The sequence below is a fragment of the Pseudopodoces humilis genome, chromosome 9 (genome assembly GCF_049639895.1).
Source record: "Pseudopodoces humilis isolate 2021_Gansu_Grassland_sample_001 chromosome 9, ASM4963989v1, whole genome shotgun sequence".
Lineage (NCBI taxonomy): Eukaryota > Metazoa > Chordata > Aves > Passeriformes > Paridae > Pseudopodoces > Pseudopodoces humilis.
This window is the reverse complement of record NC_142208.1, coordinates 24,082,770-24,104,179: the sequence shown is the minus strand read 5'-3', so window position 1 is coordinate 24,104,179 and position 21,410 is coordinate 24,082,770. Positions and strand designations below refer to the sequence as shown.

The following is a 21,410-nucleotide window of genomic DNA, read 5'->3' as shown; positions in this document are numbered from 1 at the left end:
GACAAGTTGGATGGGGCTTTCAGCAACCTGCCCTAGTGGAAGGTGTCCCTGCCCATGGCAGGCGGTTGGAACGAGATGATTTCTAAGGTCCCTTGCAACCCAAACAATTTAATGATGTTACAGAATGAAGCCCTTATTTTGAATGAAACTGGTATTGTGTGATTTGGAGTCTTTCAGGACAAATAAGCGTTCATTGGAGAGTCGCTTGGAAAAAAGAATTAAGGGGGGAAAAAAAGCAGTGGGGATATAAACTATAAACCCGTTGTTGCCCAGCGCACGCGCGGTAGAGCAGCATTGCGTTCTTTAGAACTACATTTCCCAGCGTGCCCCGCAGCGCTCCCACGCCTGCGCCCCGGGCCCAGGACCGAGCCGTGGCAGCCCCGGTCCGTGGACATGGAGGGAGACACCGGATCTGGGGTCCCGGCGCTGTCGAGCGGGGATGGAGCGGGCGCGGGCCAGGGCTTGGGCCCGGCCCATGAGGACCGGGACATGGAGGGGGCCCCCAGCTGCTCGGGGTCGCGCTCCCTCCCCTTCGAGTTCGAGCGGGGTCGCTCGGAGTCCAGCGGCGATGAGGACGACGACGACGAAGACGACGAGGAAGAGGAGGTGGAGGAGGAGGAGATGGAGAGCGACACCAGGGCTCGGTTCGGAACGGATGACGGGGAACTCGATTCGGACGACGACCGGGAGGTAAAGGTGGCGGGAGGGTGCCCGGGGCACGCCAGGCCCCGCTCCCGGCGTGCCCCGCGTGTGGTAATGGACTTTTTATTATTTTTACTATTTTGTTATATTTGTTATTTATCTTAATATATATTTTATTATTATCCGAGTTCACTTCATCTGTCTCATTTAAGTGAAGCCCTTGCAAACTCTCGGCGTGGCTGAGAGGGTGGTGGAGGGTGGTAGACCGTGGCACGTGAGCAAAATGAATGGTGTTATTGAGGGAAAGAAAGCCTTTAAGTCGGGCTTTGAGATGAGAGGAAACGTAAGAATCTAATGTGTCAGCTCTTTCAGACACATCTCAGATAGTCGCTATTGAAGAAATTTGTTCTTTTTTGAAATTGTATTATTGAGCCACGAAAGCTGTTGTGGAACTACTTGTGTGCGTTCCCGGTAAATGTTCTTCGTGACTAGGATTCAAAGCAGTGAAATTTCAGCCTTTGCCTCTGTGTGTATTTGTATAATCTGTAACTGTGTGTACAAACAAGAGATGACTGTCTCTTGTCATGCAGACTCTCTGTATCTTGATTTGGGACTCCAACTGAGCATTGCTGAGCATTTCCAAATAATGTTATTTACCACCTCATCCACTTCAAGCTTGCTGGTTATGTGATATTTTGTTAAAAGAGTTTATCCAAAAGAACTTCTCCCAAAATGATTGCTTAAAGTTTTTTTAGGTATGATTCATTAAATAAATTGGATTACTGTTGTCAAAATGATCAATTTATAAGACTAGGTAGAAGTCTTCAGAAAAGAGCTGTATGTGGGAAGCAACTGATCTGTTAGGAAAACCCATTCCTGTAACATATTGATCCCATTTTTTCCCATGGTTTTAGGGCTATGGTATTTTGGAAGCTGCAGGGAATTTCATGGCTTAGCTTGTGTATTCAAACTTACCAATTTTTGTTTGCAGCGTATGATAAACCTCGCAGAGTTGACCCCCTACATCCTGTGTTCCATCTGCAAGGGTTACTTTATCGATGCTACAACTATTACAGAATGTCTGCACACCTGTAAGTATTTGTCAGTATTGTCTAAGGGTTTAGTTGCAAATTCAAACCAATTCAGCTGTTGAAATGTTCTGAGTTCAGAAAAACACTTCTCTGTTCGAAGTGAATGTGTGTTGCGTTTATTCTGTTCCTTAAGCAAGATATATATTGATACTTTAGGCATCAGAAAATTACTCAATCAATCAATCAGTCATGAAGTCAACTTTCCATATTATGAAGGAAGAAGGTGTAGGAAAAGATAAAGCCCAAGTAAGACAGAAGCAGAGCTACTACATACATTTTCTTAAATTTATTTTTTTTTTTGAGTAGGCTCTGGGAATTTGAGTGTGTAACTAAGAAAAGAAGGTTTGTGCGTGGCTCTGCTTTTAATGGACTAGAAAGTTTCCTAAGCTGTTGTTGATGTGAGCTTGTAAATTCACAAAACCCCATAAGTGCCTGTGTGGAAGTACCGGTTCAGATACAGAAACAGTGGTCTGCACCCATGGGACAGTTTGTCCATAATCTGATGAATGGAAATAGGTGGGTAATAAATAACTGATTTCAATGTGCTTGTCTTATTATTTTTCCGCCTTGATCCTAGTGCCAACAATTTTCCCAGTACTAACAGAACTGTTTTCTCTCCAAACTAATAAAACACTTTCTTTGAAGCTAACTCTTTCAGCCACACCCATGTTCATACCTGAATCCAAGAATCCTGGTTTACTAGATCTCCCAAACTTCACACTGTATAGAGGGAAAACTTTTTTTCTCTCTATTTTTTATTTTCCTTTTTCTGGAGCACTACTCACTAGGTTGTTCTATAGCACAAAGTATTCAACACAGTTTGCAATTTACAAAGAGGCACAGCTGTTAGTAAGGACAGCATAATATTGCAAATGCAGTAGTGGTGGTGTTTTAGAACTTTCCTGAAAAATGCTATGGAAAAGTTTCCTCTGTTCAGGCTGATGGGGAGCTGACTTGATAGTAGGTTATTTATGCTAGGTATTTCCACTTAGTAGCTTTCATTCCAAATTTTAAAGGACTTGTAAAACATAATGAAAATGGCAGTTATGATTTCTTAAGTTTCTTACCTTGTTTCTACTGAAAGTGTTTGTAGGGTGCTTTTCAGCAGTCAACATTCTGCCTTAGCTCTGCTCAAATTCTACATACACGTTGAACACTCACCCATGCATCCTTTGGATTAGGAGTGTTCAGTGACTTCATTTTGTCTCTGACAAATTTTGTATGGGAAGTCTGGGTGTATTTACCCCTTCTGCCTGAGCAGATGGCACTGTGTAATGGACACGTGACTCCTGGTTTCTTTTCTTTACAGTTTGTAAAAGCTGCATCGTGAGACACTTCTATTATAGCAACAGATGTCCAAAGTGCAATATTGTTGTACATCAGACACAGCCCCTCTATAATATCAGGTAATAAATTTGTCCCATGTTTTGTTGTACAGACTTGTAGTGCTTTCCTATTTGAAACAAAGGAATGGTTACAAGAAACACATTGTGTTCTTTTGAACTATTGTGAGTTTCACCACAATAATTAAGATAAAAAGACTCTCTTTATTGTTTTATCTAGTTTGTATCAACTTCTAACCATTTCTAGGGTTTGTACCCCTGCCCTGGATATTTTTATGCATTTGCTCAGTGCTACAAGTGATTCAAACAATTAACTATTTGTTTTGATTTCCTTTTAAGAGGAAGTCTTTTGGGCATGGTATATTTATTAACTCAAAAAATTGAGTTTTACCTTCTTGAGCTATTCATGAAGGGAGGTGCTTTAAACACCATGGCTTCTGTTGGAGCTCCGCTGTCAGGATGAGTATTTAGAGATGTGAAGTTGCTGCTCTGTCACTCTATGTACATCCCATTTCAAGTTGTATTTGGCATCTTTGTTACAGCTTACTGAAACCATTTTGTCTTGCACCAAAGATTTATTTATTTTTTTTCATAGACTGGACCGACAACTGCAAGATATAGTCTATAAATTAGTTGTCAACCTGGAGGAAAGTAAGTCCCTTTCTTTTTTATATTACTGTGTAAAGATTGAAAAGAACAGAAAACAGAGTAATTCAAAGTTTCTACTATGGAATCCTTAAAATAGTTTTGTGATGTTTGGTTATAAGTTGTAATGAATTAACTGTGACAACATTAACTGTGGCATCTTTTTGGCTGCTAAATGCTATTGTGGTAGTGATGTGTACCATATCTCATGAAACACAGCTGTCACAGTATCCAGGTAAACATGCAAATAATATTTCATAGTCATTCCTCTTACTTTAGTAGAGCTAGATCATATTACTCTGTGTAAAAAGTTCACTTGGCTCAGTAGAAAAAAAATGCTGAGACTGATTCTCTCAAGTGCTTTTATTTTTTCCTCATTGCTGTATTTACTCGTCTGATTTTAGATGTGTTCACTGTCTCATCTCATTTATCTTCAACTTTGGGAGCCAGTTATCCTGCACAGTCCCCCTGGGTGGGCTGAGTGGATTATGGACTATAGATGATATTGCTTTGTATGCCATGAACATATATGTAAAAAATATATGTATATATATAAAAATGTGTGTGTGTATATAAAAATATAGTATAAAAGTACTGTGCTTTAAGTGAACATGTTATAAAATACCATGTCATGTTATGAGGCGTGACAGCCAGAAGGATACTAGTTCCTGCAGCTTTTTCAGTATTATTCATGGCCGGTTTCTCTGATTTCCTCCCAGTTTTTACTAATAAAATTGTAGTCAGGGTTTCTTAAGTATCTCAGGCTCATGAAATACTAGTGGTGGTGAAGGTCTGTAGAAAGTTGGAAAGTTTTTACTGCTCTAACCATTTAGGCCATTTTCTCATTGAAAATTGGTCAATGAGAACGGTTATACCCAGCACCTGAAACATTTCAATCTGTCTTGTGCATTTTTTTTCAGGAGAGAAAAAACAAATGCATGACTTTTATAAAGAAAGAGGGTTAGAAGTACCCAAACCAGGTGAGCTGTAATCACCCTAAGAAACACTGTTAAGGAAATACCAAATAATTTATTTTAAGGACTTTTTTTAAAATATGAGTTCACAACTGAAGATGGAAGTACTACTGGAAATATGGGAGTCTTAGTTATATGGAAATTATAACTCACAGATCTCAGATTGCAAAAATAGATGAATTGGCAACGCTTAAACCCTGATCATGGTTGAATTATTTTAAACTACATATTTTGCTTACAACCAGGAAATATACATAAAATGTGCATTAATGTTATTTTCTGGCTGTTAATAAGTAATAAACATTACAAAGGAGTAGAAATGAGAGCTTCAAAGTCTGCTAAACAGTCAGGGATTATTCTAATTATTTTGTGTCTTCTTATCAAACAAAGCTCTTTGGAGAGTTCTGTGCTGAAAGCTATTAAAATTCTGATTCAGCATAGAAAGTAGGAAGAGCTGATTTAGTAATAAAAAAAGAGGATTAATTGCATGGGCTTTTTTACCTGGTGAGCTGTTTTGTTTTGCTCAGTGCATGTTAGTATCTTATGCTGCTTTTATTTCAAGTTATCTTTGCATTTTGGCTACTTGAATATTTTAGCTGTCCCACAGCCAGTTCCTCCGAGCAGAGGAAGACCTCGAAAAGTTCTGGGCTCAGTGTTCCGGATCCCACCAGAACTTGACATTTCCATACTTCTGGAGTTTATTGGGTGAGTTGTGGGCAACTCTAAGAGCAATTGACTGACAAGAGTGCTGCTAACATGTGATGGACCATTAACTGGCTCTTGGTTTTCATTAAATGTGCATTTCTTCCATCTCAAATAGTAATGGGGAGCCAGTTTTAACTTACAGTGCAGTAGTGACAGCCAGCTATGCACAGGTAGATGATGCAGATAACTAAATGTTTAAGATGTATCTTCCTATAAAAGTAGCTTCCTAGGAAGTACAGTTTTAAAATGTAGATGTGTTTTATTTTTAACGAAGTTGTTGCAGTCTCAGTAAACTGAACAATCTCTGTCTGTTCCAGTCCCTGATCCCTGTAGGTGGCAGCACCAGTAATGCTGGATCTGCTCAGAGGCTTTCAAATAATAAAGTTTTTAACATTGTGAATCCACATACTTGCCTTAATTTCGGTGTTCATTTTCTTCGTGACTGACTTGCAGAAGTCAATTTAGACCTCAAACCTAGTAAACTTGTACCTGCCTGACAAACAAGATGACTTTTGAATCTGTTTTATTTGGTTTTTTGGTAGTTTTATTTTGAATGTCCAGCAATGGCAGCAAAGCAAGTAATGCTTTGTGCAAATACCTTCTATACCATGTGGAAATGTCTGCTGTGGTTTTGTTATTTCTATGAAAGAAAACACAGAATATTTCTAACAAAAAAAAAAAGATGGCTTAACACCATCTACTTTGTATCTTATTTTAGTGACTTTTTAAACCTTTGATAATTTATATAATCAAAATCAAAGAGGTTATTTTGGCAATGAGATATTAGTAAAGCAATTTGGATAAAGAAAACTTGGAATAGATTGGACCAGCCGGAGAAATTGTTACTTTGAAAGTCTGACTGTCTACATTGTGTCTCTACAGTTTATAATGTGGTCACCAGTGGCGGTGGAACTGTATCAAAGAAAATGACAGCTGTAGTGAAAAAGCTTTTTGATGTTTGTTTCATAGTTCACGACAGATTTCCTTAGCTCTATCTGATAGCTGGTACATATTTAGACATGGAGATATTCAGTCACAGTGACTTGAAGTGCCATGTTCATGTGTGGTCTGCACAAGTGTTACATTTATTCGCTGTAGCAAATGGTCAGCTGATTTATAGCAATGTTTGATTTTTTGCCATCTCCAGTGCAATGAAAATACTGCGCTGTTTCTTCTCTCGTATGTACATACTTGCTAATGCAGTGCAAGAATAATGAAATGTCATGTATTTGCCTTTATTAATTGAGAAATTTACACATTGCACTACAAGAAGGAGGTGTGGAGTATAGGTTATCAATGGTAGATCATGTGCTCAGGCTGTGCAGATCAATGAACCTTGGCTGACGCCAGCTGGAAATTTGGTTATTTGCCACCTTAACATGTATTTCACATTCCAGAGGAACATATGTTGCTTTCTTGAGTTCCTAGCATTAATTAGCATTAATGCTATCAATTAGCACTAATGCATTACTAATTAGCATTAATATTGTCATATGAACAGTCTGGAATGCCAGCATCTTGCCCAGAGAGCCCCTTAGGTGGTTGGTTGTGTTCTGTCAGTAACTTCTTAGGTAATATCTGTTAAGGTTTTCAAATATCAAGGATCATGAAGTATGAATGTTTAAGCAGCATCAATACTGCAACCTACTCCTATGAAAGTTAGTGTTATATTGTGTTTAAAAATTGCTTTAGGCTACATTGGTTTTTACTCACATTTTATGTAGACAAATCTTAACATCATAAATAGCTGAATTCACAAGAAAAGTGGAGCAGAAAAATAAAGGGTAGGAGAAAAAGATATATAAATTCAGTCCAGTATTAATTTATGTATGGTAATTTAGTGAAAGGAGAAGCCTGAGCTGGGAAAATAAGTGGATATACTAGACTCATAAATCAGTAAGTCACTGTAACAATAAAGAGCTTGAGGATAGTAATAACTGATGATCTTAGCAATGTTGACTATTTACTCTTTTGTTTTTTCAGAGCTAATGAAGGCACAGGGAATTTTAAGGTACAAATGTGATTAAATTTTTTTCTTACAGTTTATTTCAGAAGGAATTATAACCTGAGTATATTTAATTTAGTTTAGTTTTCTTATACTGAGCGCAGCTGGAGCTTTCATCACAATAATAATAACCAATCTTGTATTACAGTGTATTTCAAACCTGTTGTTGTATAACATCACACCTACCCAGCATTTTTTTTTATCCTCATATATCACAGTATTTTTTTAGTCATCTTTTTTCAGCTTCAGTATCACCTCCTATCCTTTCTTGTCTCATATTTGCCCTTCTTTCTGCCTTGTTTATCCTGGGGTCTTTGGGCCACACAGAGCATAGGGCTGTTTAAAACATTCAAAAAATAACCAACTGCTTATTATTTTTTAAATGTTTAAACAGCATCTGTTGTTTTAATATGTATTTAGTCCATTTGCTATGAGGTAATCTGCAGGTAGATAAGAGAAGGGTTCAAAAGTGTAAGCTGTTTCCCTGTTACTGGGCTGTTGCTTGAGTTTGGAGTTTATGAGGGATTAGTGCCAAAACCTTTAACTTAAAATCTTTATTCTGTGCAGCCTTTGGAAAAGAAGTTTGTGCGTGTTTCTGGGGAGGCAACAATTGGACATGTGGAGAAATTCCTCAGAAGAAAAATGGATCTAGACCCTGCTTGTCAGGTACATCACTTGCTGTAGCAGTCACAAGTTGTCTGTGCTTTGGACAGACATTTCCATTGTTCATTAGATTCTAGAAGTAGTGTTAGAGTTTTTTATGTAGTAAGGATTAAAAAATTGTTTGCAATGTTGTGAGCTGCAAGGAACAACTCTTCTAACTCATTTGCAACCTGTTCAGATTTTCATAATACTGCACTAATGGGACAGAATTTCTAAAGAGCCATGTAAAATTTCAAAAAATGAAATTCAAAGCCAAGAGATTCTGCTGTTTTAAAGGTAAAACTAGACAGGAAGGTGGGAATGTGGGAACATTCCCACATGTGGGAGCATGCAAAGGCAGAGACAGGTGCAGGCTGAATAATAATAAAATTTAACTGAAGGCAAACAAGGGCTAAGAAAGAATTATAGTATGGATGGATGTGTTGAAATTAAAGGTATGAATGCAAACACAGACACTTTCCTCCAAATAAGAATTCAAAGGAGCAGAATATGGTACAAAAGAATTTAGCTTCATATTTCTCAACCATTTTGAGAGGAACTGCATGTCAAAACCAGTTTCCAATTCTTCAGTGTATTTCAGCAGCCATTCAGATGGGAAATTGCAAGAGTTTCATAATGTGTAAATAATTGTTAAAGCTGTCAATTCCCGGAAGATGAAGCTGATGCTGATGTGAATAGAAATGGTAGAAGTTTAGTGCTGGGTTTGGAGTTAAGGCTGTTTTCATACAGCAGTAACTGTGGGACAGTACAGCATGGCTGTGTGCCTCAGTAGTGAGGATTCATGCTGCATACCTTTTCAGTGGTGACAAAGCAAATCAGATATGAATTATTCATCCTGCAGAGGAATTAATGTATTTTCATTTGCTGGTTTCCTCTCAGTGAGAGACTGTAGCTTCTACATGGTGATGACTTGATATTCTAAACAAATAAAAGTATCCTCAAAATGAGGCTGGAGAAACATCTTGCATTATTTAGTCGTCGTTTCTTTGAGGGGAAGGAATTGCTGTGTTTATTTGGATTTTCTTAAATAGCACATCAGAATCTCAATTTTCAAGAGCATGAGTCCTGGAAACCGCAGGTGTCCATCTTTCAAAATCAGCCTGGGCCTGTGTGTTGGGTGTCTTTCAGAAAGACTGTAAAATCTTTACATCATCTATTAAGAGAACTTTAGAATTTTTCACCCATAAGTTACTTTCTGCTTGGACTTTGCCAGACAGGTACAATCTCGTATTGGTGAGTACATGTTACTACATCTTAAGAGCTGATGATTTCATAGACTTCCTTTCTCAAGATGTTGCTTGATGCTGAGCTGGTCACTCCTATCTCTGCTAGTATGAAGCTTGTCATTGTGGTGTAAGGCACAATCATTGGCTAGTTCTAATCATGGTCTCTTCAGTGCAAGCCCTGCCTGTATGGAGGAAATGATAAATCTTCTTTCTTTTACAGACAGATGCCTTGGCTGCCTTTTTTTCTCATCTTAAATGATGTGCTCCCATTTATTTTTTTTTCAGCAAGTATTTTTCTGGTCATCAGAAACCTGTAGTTGATTTTTATGCCCCGAGTCATGACTCTTGTCTTGAAGATATCCAGGCTCACTTTTAAAAAATTTGGAAATCCAGGAGATGAATCTGGAAGTATTTTTTTCTAGCCTGAGTGATCATTTCTTAGTCTTATGGGGACTAAGGAGTGTATGTACTGAGCTGTTACCTTCTCATGGTAGTACACAGAACTGAAGCTGATGGTTTGTTGGTAAACATGCAGAAAGTGAAAGATATGTCAGATATGTCATTGAAGATTAATAAACCTAATGAATCATGTCTTACTCCAGCTTCCCAGGATGGCTAATAAACTGTAAAACAAAATTAAGGAGAACCTGATTCTGAATTAGCACAAGCAGAAGAATTCAGAGAACTAGATTACAAACCATATGTGCAAAGAATTTAAATGTAGAAGATTCTTTGCTGCATTTTTAGTTTGCTCTAGAAATTTGGAAGTGTTGAGGACGGCAGTGGTTCATTTCCTGTCAGCTTCCCCAATGTATGTTAAAAAATAAATAGATACTAACTTTGGACAAGGTCTTCCTTTTCATGTTGCTTCTTTAGTCTTAATTTCCAACTATCTTCATTACCTAAAATAATCCTTTTTTATATAAAATGTCTTGAGTTGGGTGTGTTTAGCTTGGAACTGGAGTCCAAGAATTTGATTTCCTTGTGAAGCTTGGATGTTTCTTTCAGAAACTTATGTTTCAGACATATTGAGTTAAAATGCACTACATTTGCAGTACTTTTTATTACATTTACCTACAGGAGATTTATTGCAATAGTGTTGAATTGCATCTTACTTGGGACTTTGAAAGATTTGACTGTAAGGTAGGCACAGAGTATATTAATTTCATTTCTGGTTTCGTTGTTGAAACTTCTCATGAAGACACTAGGTGTGGTTGTTTTGTGAGTGCAGTCAGTTTCTACGGAATATCAGCTTAGTTTGACAGTCTTCAAAAATACTATTTGAGAATATTTCAGTCATTCTCTGTTAATGATAGAAGGTATGTTCCCCACCCCCCTGAACTCCTGGCTCTCCCTAGACATCTCTGACTTAATCTTTTTGTTTGGAATATGAGCTAATACTTGCCCTTCTTCATTGACCTGCACAAGTGCAATGGATTTAGGTTAATGAAAATGTGAAATAAGCCATCTGACTCATGTGGAGCAGTATATAAAGAAGTCTAAAAAGTAGTTTTGAAGCTATTGCCTTTGTTCTTTTTTTCCTACTCTGAAGCTTCAAATTACTTTCAGACTTCTGTATTTGCATTTGCAAGTGGATTATGCTTTAAATTCTCTAATTTATCTGAAGGTTAAGGCTTAATTTATTTTTATCTAGCTCTTGAGCTGGAAGACTGTAGTTTACTCTTTCTGATGCTTTGTTGTGAACTCCGTGCTTTGGGCAATGATTAATTTTCTGTATGTGTTTATGTATCCTTCTAATTACAAGGTCTCTCTTGAATATCCTTGCTGGAATTTGTTGTGAGAGGGTGAAAATAAATCTTTAGAAACTGGAATTGCCAGTAATAGCTAAGTAGGTAACATCTGGTAGGAGCTAAATACAGGTTGTAGTGTTTGGAACCCAGTAGATTCTTGTCTTTGGCAACAGAAGTTTTCTTTCGAGTGTGATTTTCTTTGAGCCCCTCCTGCAGCAGCAGTATTTCTTCCTGCTAGTTCTTCTGTAAGGATGAGAGAAACTGCTGAAAGACTTGCAGCCCAGCTGCTCGGAATTCATTAATTTAGCTGATGGAACAGAAATGTTCTTTAACCAGATGTGCATTCCTAAAAGTGTGTGAACTGCAGTCTTGGGGGAGGCTGGGGAAAGGACTCTGTGCTCATACACGGTGTAGTTGTTGATTCAATTTCTTTATGCCAATCTTAGACCCTGGAATAAAAGCATCTAGGGCCTCTGGAAAGTGAACAGCAGCTAGAGGAAATTGGAAATTCTGACAACTTTTTGAATAACTAGCCCAAATACTCATGTCAGTCTCTAAAACTTCGTGTTTTCCTTGTCCTTCCCTGGGTGGTATGTGTTGGTTTGGAAAATATTGATTGAAGCCTACTGCTTTCTGGGCCAAATTGTCCCTTGGGATGAGTCTTATGTGAAGTGTCCCTTACGTGAACTTTTTCTGTTTTTATTTCTGTCTTACTTAGTGAGCATGAATTTATAGTGGTCTGTTATGGTGGCTTTTAGAGAAATAGCTCTAATAGCAGACATGCCACCAAAAGAAAAGAAATGGCATAATGGAAAACCTAGTTTATTTTAATAAGAATTTTAGCAAAAGTGACAGAGTATTCAGCAAATCCACCTTCATGCTTCCTTTCAACCAAATGTCAAGCTACAGTTACTGCTATCTCAGGCAATCAGTACTAGTTGACTTCAATTTTACCAGTCGTTTGAAATTTTAGTAAATTCATAGCTCTTGTGGTGCTGTTAGCGTTTGGAAACACACATAATCTCAAATAGATTATATGCAGGTGTTTTATTGAAGTGCATGGGAACTAGGGGTATTAGCAACCCAAATCTAGCTCCGCTGTCTTTGTTCAAAGTGCACGTATTTATACAATTTCAGCTGTAACACTAATCACTGTAACAACCTTATTGATACTGCTTCATTAGAGTGTAGCCCGAGCTTGTACGAACTTGTATGAATCTTATCTATAGAAATATCTATATATATATCTAGATAGGTAGATAGATATCTATATCTTAGAAACTCCAAATACTGATGCCCATTACTATAAACATTCTAGCTTGCTAAATTATCCCAATATCAAGCATTCTTTCAGCCAAGTTATACAAGATTTTCAGAAACATTTAACCCTGTACTAACATTTCCCCCCTTTGAAAGTATTTAACTTTATTACAATAAGTATAATGTTTTCACTATATACAGTCCTTTAGCTTTTGAGTTTAGACTTGATGTTCATCTTCAAATCCACAGTTGTCATAAGTGTTGTTGCAGACTGGAGGACCTGGAGATGACAAATGCATATGTGGATCTCTGTCCCATGTCAGTGCCTTTATTATTTTCTGGTTCCAGGATACTCTTTTCCTTATCTCTCCTTTCAGAACCTTGTAGATTAACCAAATTACTAAGAGCATGCTCAGTAAGATTATCACATTCTCAATAATAGATTTGTTCCATGAGCTCACGTTCCGTCCTAACCTTTCAAAGATTTTATCTAACCAACTTGTGGTCAGATCTTCCCATTCTTTCTGTGCCTCATGCTCTATTTGTTTCAACTGATTAATGTTGTGTTCTACATCTGCAGTTACATTTGGGATGTGGATGTGGCAATGATCAATTTGTCCTTTTAGGTATCCGCATACTCCATGTTCTTTCAAAATTAACAAATCCAAAGCCAATCTGTTTTGCAAAGTCATTTTACTTGTGGCTTGTAATTGCACATTCAGTTCTCTAAATCCTTCCTTGGTGACTTGCTAATCTTTCTACCTGACCTGTAAGTTTGTATAGCATTTCCCTATTGTAATTTACTATTGGGCCAAATAAGGATTCCAGGACCCACCCAAATTTTACACTATTAGAGGGTTCCTGCCAATTTTCTTCATCTCGATTTCTGTTTTCCTGAACTTCCTGGCTTGTCCTTATTTGCAGAAGTTCATGCTTTCCTTTAAATGGGGATTTCTACCAAATTTGGCATAAGGTGGGGAGGCCTAAAGTAATTTCCTTCACCTTTCCATCTACAGGCAGGTGTGTTGTCCAGGTGCCATCACTTGCTGCCCATACAAATTGGCCTGGACTCTGAATTGTACTTTTACTACATACCACTTTCTGAATCACTTGTCCTGTTTTGTAATTTATTTTACCTTGTCTGGGTTTGATTCTTCTGCAGGCACATCCAACTCGCAGAGCTACTACCAGTGGTGGCGGTCGTTTTATTTCTTCATCATCAGAAGTACAGTCATAAGTTTTGTTACATGCCCACCAATTCACTTTGTCTGCCTCTATTCTACTGCTGGTTGCAATGTTCCATACCCCTGGATCTGTTTCATTTTCAGAGCCTTCCCACTTAATGCATCAAGGAGTATCTGCCATATATTGGAATTTTTGAAGAACACTCATTGACCATGCACTGTCCCAAGCCTCAATTTGATCTTTCTCCTCTTGCCCTTCACACCTCCATACAAGAACAGTATCTGAAACATTTTCTCTAACCTTTTCATATTTTGGCAGAATACATTCCCACCTTGCATCGTCATCTTTTGAAGTCATGGCAAGGTCCCAGTCTATGATTTGCCCCACTTTGCCTTGGCTTAAAACACAATCTTGTTTCTTCAAAGGTTTCATCTACTCTCCCACTATCTTCCAGGTATCTTTAATTACTTGTCTTGTCTCTGGTACCTGCTTACATGCAATTGTTTTGTTCTTTTGTATTTTGGGTAATTTTGATGTTATGATTCCCCAATTTATTTGATCTCCTGCTGCCTTTGGTATTGGCAGACAAGCAGTTATTCTGCTGGTGTTTTGCATATTGGCAAAGTCTGTAACTAATCCAATCATTACATTTTCTGCCTGAATTGTGTTGGAGACTTTTATCACTTGTGGTTTTGGCTGCACCCCCACATCCCTCTTCATTCTAGAATTCAGCTGATTCTTTTGCATTTCACATCCCAAAGTAACACTGATTCTTGCCGATGGCACTAGTGGCCATAAAATGATCACCGTTACAATTACTAACCTAGACATTTGAAACAGTTAAACACGTTTTATCTGCAGCTTTGCTGGTCCTACAGTTTGTGCAGTCCACAGTTCAGGGAGAACCTTCGTCACTCTGGTGTGATGTATCCATAGATCCACTCCAGCTACTTAGACTGCTGTAAAAGTGGTCAACAATACCTGATAGGGTCCATTCCACCTTTCTTTAATGGTTCCTCGTTCCAGGTTTTAACATACACTTCATCTCCCGGGGGGATGTCATGAACTGGATTCTCAAGAGTCAGCGGCCTATTCCACACGAGGGCGCTCCGAAGCCAAGCTAGAGTTTTTCCGAGAGACAGAACATAATTATACACCTCTTGCTTCCCTGTAACATGTACATTTGGATTAGGTTCAGGGGATTCATATGGTTCCCCATACAATATCTCATAAGGACTGACTGACATTCCACTCCTAGGCTTTATCCGAATCAACAGTGCTATTGATAAAGCCTGTGGCCACTGCAGTTTGGCCTCTTGGCATATTTTACTGATTTGCCTCTAATGTCTGATTCATCCTCTCTACCTGTCCACTTGATTGGGGTCTCCATGGGGTATGGAGATCCCAAGCTATTCCCAGCAACCTACTTACCTCTCTTACTACTGTGGCTATGAAACGTGGGCCCCTATCTGATGATATTCCTAGAGGCACCCCGAATCTTGGAATGATTTCTTGTAGTAACCACTTGACTATTTCCTTTGATTGGTTTGTGCAGCAGGGAAGGGCTTCTGGCCATCCAGAAAATGTGTCACATCCCACTACCAGATATTGGTATTCTTGAGTTCTTGGTAATTCTACAAAATCTACCTGCCAATAATCTCCTGGTTCTATTTCTACCTGAATTCTTCCTAGGTGTGTCTGTCATCTAGCCACTAGGTTGTTCTTTAAGCAAATTTCACGCTTTGACATTACTGATGTTGCCATTGTTAACATCTGCACTGAGATTAAATTTCGCTTTAGCAATCTCACCAATGCCTCTGCACCCCAATTACATTTGCTATGTTTAATTTGTAGAATTTCTCTCATTATCAAGAGAGGAGATACCACAATTTGTCCTTGTGTAGTTACTTACTACCCTTCTGAATTCTTTTGTGCATTTAGCAAACATCCCAATCTCTCATCCTCTGTTGAATATTTTGGTTTCAGAGGCAAATTGAATTAAGATACATTAGTTTTTAAAGGTATCAATGCCATTGCAGTTTGCACTTCTCAAGCAGCTTGTCAGGCTGTCCAGTCTGCCTTTCAATTCCCCTTGTAAATTTTGGAGCTTCCTGATTGGTGTGCTCTACAGTGCATAATTGCCACTTGTTCAGGTCTTTGTTCTGCTTTTATTATTTGCAAGATTGCATCTTGATGTTTAATGTGCATACCTTGAGAAGACAGCAGTCCTCTTTCTCTCCACAGTGCTCCCCATACATGCGCCACTCCAAAAGCGTATTTTGAATCAGTCCATATATTCACCTTTTTCCTTTCACTCAACTCCAATGCTCTGGTTAGGGCAACCAGTTCTGCTCGTTGGGCAGGTGTGTTTGCTGGCAGTACCTTTGCCTCCACCACTGCACCTGTTGTTGTTACCACATATCCAGCGTATCTGGTCCCGTTCTCCACAAAACTGCTTCTATCTGTAAACAGCTCCCAGTCTGGCTGTTCCAGTGGAACGTCTTTCAGATCTGCTCTAGCTGAACAGGTGTGTTCTATCAGTTCCACACAGTCATGTTCCAATGGGCCTTCTTCAACTGTTGTACCTAAAAACAAGGCTGGATTCAAAAGGTTAGTTGTTTTTAATGCTACATCATCCTGTTCCATTAGAATTACCTGGAATTTCATAATTTGACTTGGGAATAGCCAATGGCTCCCCTTTTGTTCTAAGACAGTGGTTACCATATCTGGTACATAGACATTATGAGTTTTCTGGCTTCTTGTATCAGCATCACAGTGGCTGCAACTGCCCGCAGGCATGAAGGCCATCCAGCACTCACATTGTCAGGTTGTTTGGAAAAGTAGCCCACCGGCCTTTTCCAGTTTCCCAAATGTTGGGTCAACACTCCCAGTGCTAGGCATAGCCTTTCATGTACAAACAGCTGAAAATCTTTGGACAAATCAGGTAATCTTAATGCCAGAGCAGTTGTCAATGCCTCCTTTAGTTTGAGGAAGGCCTCCTTCTGTGGTTTACCCCAGGTAAACGGCTGTGTCTTCTGGGCTTCATACAGGGGTTTTGCAATTAGTCCATAGTCCATGATCCACAGGTGGCACCACCCTGTCATCCCAAGGAAGACTTGCAGCTCATGCAGGTTCTGGAATAGCACAAATAGCTTGAATACAGTTAGTACCTAGTTTTCGTCATCCTTGTGAAATTTCACATCCCAAGTAAATCACAGTCTGCCAGGCAATTTGTGCCTTTTCTTTAGACACCTTATATCCTCCCATTCCCAGTTGATTTAAGATCTCAATTGTTACTTTTATACAGGTTATCTCCTCCTCTGTAGCTATCAGTATATCATCAACATACTTTAACAGCAAGTATTGTTCTCTTGGTACTTGCCCATTCTCAGTCCAAATCTCCAGTTCCTTCACCAGTTGGTTTCCAGATAGGGTTGGACTGTTCTTGTATCCTTGTGAAAATTGTGTCCAGGTGAGCTGAGTTTATCTTCTGTTTCCTGGATTTTCCCACTCAAAGGTAGTTTCCTACTTTCTTTGTCAAGAGGTATGCAGAAAAAGGCATCCTTTTAATCAGTTACAGGAAACCATTCTGATTTCTCTTTTATGGATGTCAACAACATGTAGGGATTGGCAATCCCTGGATAAATGTCTTTAGTTACTTTATTTATTGCTCTCAAACCTTGCACTAATCTATACTCACTATTTGGTTTCTGTACTGGAAATAATTGGTGTATTATATTCTGATTCCCATTCTTCCAGAATTTGGTATTTCAAAAATTTATCAATAATCTTTACTATTCCTTGCCGTGCTTCTGGTTTTATGGGGTACTGTTTGACCTGTACAGCTCTTGTCCCTTCTTTTAATTGCACATGTACTGGTTGTGCCAATTTAGATTTTCCTGGTATATCTGTTTCCCATACAGAGGGAATTATTGCATCTTCTACTTCCCTAGGGATGGTGGGAACTGGTTTCTCTTTTATCATTAAAATTTGTCCTGTCTTTGATTCGGGTATTTTCATTAAAAGTTCCCTGTTCTCAAAGTTATTACTGCATCAGGTTTTGCCAATAAATCTCGCCCTAAATGTGGAATTGAGCACTCAGCCACATATAAGAATTCATGCATTGAAACTTTGTTCTCAAAACACAAATATGGGGGTTAAAGAATGGCTGATGTTCCTCCTTCCCTGTGGCTCCAGCTATTGTTGTTGTTTTGTCCCCAGTTTGCCCTTTCAAATCATTTAGTATGTGGCCCCCATATTCCCCAGGAATTTTACTTCTTTATCCCCCAATTGTATAGTCACTAAAGGTTCCTGTGTTGATTTTTGTTCTGATTCTAGTCAGCTGCTGTACTCTCCCAACACCATTAATTTTGAAACATCCTGATCCTGGTTGGACTAACTGCCCTGGTTAAACCGATTTGGGCACTCATTTTTCCAATGCCCCTCTTGTTTACAATAAGCACATTGGTTTAACCTTAATCTTGGCATAGCCGTTCCCCCACGTCCTCTACCAAACCCACTCCTCCCCAGTCCACGACCACTTCTGCCACGTCCTCTGAAACCTGGATTCCCTTTTCCTTGCATTACTGCCAAAAGACTTTGCTGCTGCTTTTTACTAGCCTCCTTTTCCCTGTAATTGTATACCTTCCAGGCTACCTCAAGTAGTTTATCCAAACTCCTTAATTCCTCCCCTTCTAATTTTTGCAATTTTCTCCTAATATCATCCTGAGACTGCTCAAGGAAAATGGGGGCAAGCTGCACCTTCGCTTGTTCTGTGTCTATTTGGAGATCTGTATATTTTCTTGCTGCTTCCCTAAGCCTTTCCAAAAATGCAGTAGGGGATTCTTTCTTTTCCTGTCCTATGTCATACAATTTAGACCAATTCATAGCCTTAGGTATAGCATTCTGAACCCCTATCTGGACCCACTCTTGATATTTCTTCAGCCTCCACATACCCTCATATGTATTAGGATCCCACTCTGGGTCCTCAGTTGGAAAATTCTCATCTAAAGTCCCTGTCACCAGCCTATTTCTGATATCCTCTCCTGCTCTTTCCATGGCTACTCTAAGCACCATCTCTTTCTCAGTAGAATCCATTAAAATATCTTCTATTGCTTGTATATCATCCCAATCCGGATTCTGAGTTTTCATAATCATTTTTACCACCCTTGCCACTTTATCAGGATTTTCCCCATAAGTCCCAGCTGATTGTTTCTAAATTACCAAATCCACCAGAGAGAAAGGTACCTTTACAAACACCGGCCCCTCCGCTCCTACTCCTTGTCTCAAGGGGGCAATCACAGTCCACTTTTGTCTGCCCAAGTCTTTTCCTGTTTTAGACAGGACTGGGGCAAGCTTTGACTGAGTCTGATGGGATGCCGGTGTCACTGATTCATCATCACCCCCACTACTACTATCTTCCTCACCCGCATTTCTCCAATTTCCTTGTATCACAGTTAAATTTTGATCATCTCCTGGAGAAGGATGAGGTGAAGGTGGGAGAGGAGGGTAGAGAGGGAAGGGTGAAGTAGGGTTAGGTGAAATAGGATTGGGTGAAGTAGGGGCAGGAGAAATAGGGTCAGATTCTTTTGGTTCACTTGGAGCCACTTGTAAATCAACATCCATATCGTTCCCCCAACACAAACTCTTTCAATGCCAGGCGTTCTAAGCAATGCTGCCCTTTTACACAAGCCTCATACTTATCACTCACAAATGTCTTAACCATCATCAATCCACACTCAGTCTGCCATTCTGGCTTATCTCGCAAATAGAAAAACAGATCAACATACGGAACTTCATCCCATTTTCCCTCCCGCTTACAAAACAACATCAACTGTAAAATGGTGTTATATTGCAAAGAGCCATTCTTTGGCCACTTTTCCCCACTCTCCAGGACATATTCTGGCCACCATGTATTACAATAATCAATCAACTTAACCTTACATAAATCTTGCTCAAAATTACGCTGTTTCCAATGTGCTAATAAGCACCCCAAGGGAGAAGTACACGGTATGGGAGCACTGCCACCCCAAATCCCTTTAAGTTTCTCCATATTACAGCTACAATACATGACTGATGCTGAACCTGCAACACTTTCACAGTTCTCTGATGGATGGCACTTAGGCAGTACCAGGAATTCCTCTAGCCCAACTGTGCAGAGCTTTCAGTGCATCTTATCAGGAGGCACCAGACCAGACCTTTTCAGTGCACCTTACCTCTCAGAGGGACGTTGTGAGCGGTGGAGATGGTCGCGGCCAGATGGGCTCCCCGAGAACCCCTCAGTGCCGGCTGGAGCGTGATCGGGTCGCAAACTCACTCAGCAGCACTCACAGGGTCCCATCTGGGTCGCCAATAATGTTAGCATTTGGAAATACACATTATCACAAATAGATTATAGGCAGGTGCTTTATTGAAGTGTGCAGGAACTAGGGGTATTAGCAACCCAAATCTAGCTCAGCTGTCTTTGTTCAAAGTGCACGTATTTATACAATTTCAGCTGTAACACTAATTACTCTAACAACCTTATCGATATTGCTTCATTAGAGTGTAGCCCGAGCTTGTACGAATCTTATCTATAGGTATCTTAGAAACTCCAAATACTGATCCCCGTTTCTATAAACATTCTAGCTTGCTAAACTATCCCAAATACCAAGCATTTTTTCAGCCAAGTTATACATGATTTTCGGAAACATTTAATCCTGTACTAACTGTACTGGTGCTTCTTTTGTAACGGAATATATTAATTCCATTGTATGACACAAGGATTCCTCTGAGACACATTTCACAAATTATTTTTGCACTGACCTATTTTTTTTTTCATTGTATGTTTTATTCTCTTGTCCTTGTAGAATGAATGCTAGCATAACAATTAGCAAGCAGAATTTCAGGCTTTGGTGCTGAAATTAGGAGATTAAGCATTTGGTATTCAGAGAACTCTAATACAGTAAATGTGAAAAACTCTTCTCAATTTATTATTAGACACTGGCTCTTTAATGACTGCCATTTGAAAATGGAGCAGCAGATACAACAGTGTACTTTCAAAAAAGCATTTTAATTTTGAGAGATTGTCAGCAGCTGTGACTGTCTGCAGCCTTTATTGGTCAAACGGATTAGATTTTCTGTTTCTGTAGAATATATAAAACATTTATGTGTTATGTTTCATTGGGAGCAAGATTGAATTTACAGTGCCTTATGCTATAAAAAGTGTAGAAGTAAGCTTGTAAAGCAAAAGTAATTAAACTCATATCTCTGGAAAGCAAAGCAGTCATGTTTGCCTTCCTGCAGTAATAACTGTAGAGGTTAAGAATGCATGGAAGGTAGCAGAAAGAACTGCAGACAATTTTCCAAAAGGAAAACTTATATTTTTTAAGTGCTGGGTTACATACATCAAATGTTGATGCTAAATATATGAGTATGTGTGGTTCAATAGCTAATCAGCATTTACTGTTATGTCCACACACATTTTTGCTTCCTGGCGTCCTCCTGGAAGCTAAAAGCAGAAGTACTGCTGAGCAGTTTACATCTTCTGCACATTAAGAATCAAACATGAGGAGAGTATTCTGCATCATTCTCATGCAATACAGGTGGTACAGTAAATTAGTCCTTTCTGAACCTCTGAGGAGTAGAATTCCTGCATTCCCAAGTCTCAGGACAATGTGGTCTGCCAGCATAAATCTTACTAAATCTTTCCACGAAGAACAAGAGAGAGGTAGTAGGTCAGCCTGCAGAAGAAGATAAGTCTGGGGGAGTGGAATAGCTGCAGCTCCGAGTGTATCCTGTGGTGGAAAGTGGCTGTATAAGACAATACGTCATCATATTGCAGTGTGTTCCCCAACTGCTGCAGGGGCAGAGCTTAGGCGGCTTCCTTGCAGAAAGCTGTGGGACTGCTCATTGTCAATGCTCTTATCTTCAATTTTGGGG

General features: G+C 39.2%; 1 protein-coding gene across 2 annotated transcripts in view; it reads left to right on the top strand.

Annotated features, from left to right (window-relative positions):
- The first annotated feature begins 262 nt into the window (after nt 1–262).
- The window catches only part of PCGF6 (polycomb group ring finger 6), a 39,679-nt gene continuing 18,531 nt past the window's right edge, over nt 263–21,410 (top strand). For both annotated transcript variants that reach the window (XR_015773201.1, XM_088059564.1), the window contains exons 1-8: nt 263–690; nt 1,634–1,733; nt 3,043–3,139; nt 3,672–3,727; nt 4,642–4,701; nt 5,292–5,400; nt 7,384–7,411; nt 7,973–8,071. Coding sequence is in view for 1 of the 2 variants with exons in the window: in XM_088059564.1 (XP_087915690.1) it covers nt 394–690; nt 1,634–1,733; nt 3,043–3,139; nt 3,672–3,727; nt 4,642–4,701; nt 5,292–5,400; nt 7,384–7,411; nt 7,973–8,071 (846 nt within the window). In the remaining variant the exon portion in view is untranslated. The remainder of the gene's footprint in view (nt 691–1,633; nt 1,734–3,042; nt 3,140–3,671; nt 3,728–4,641; nt 4,702–5,291; nt 5,401–7,383; nt 7,412–7,972; nt 8,072–21,410) is intronic.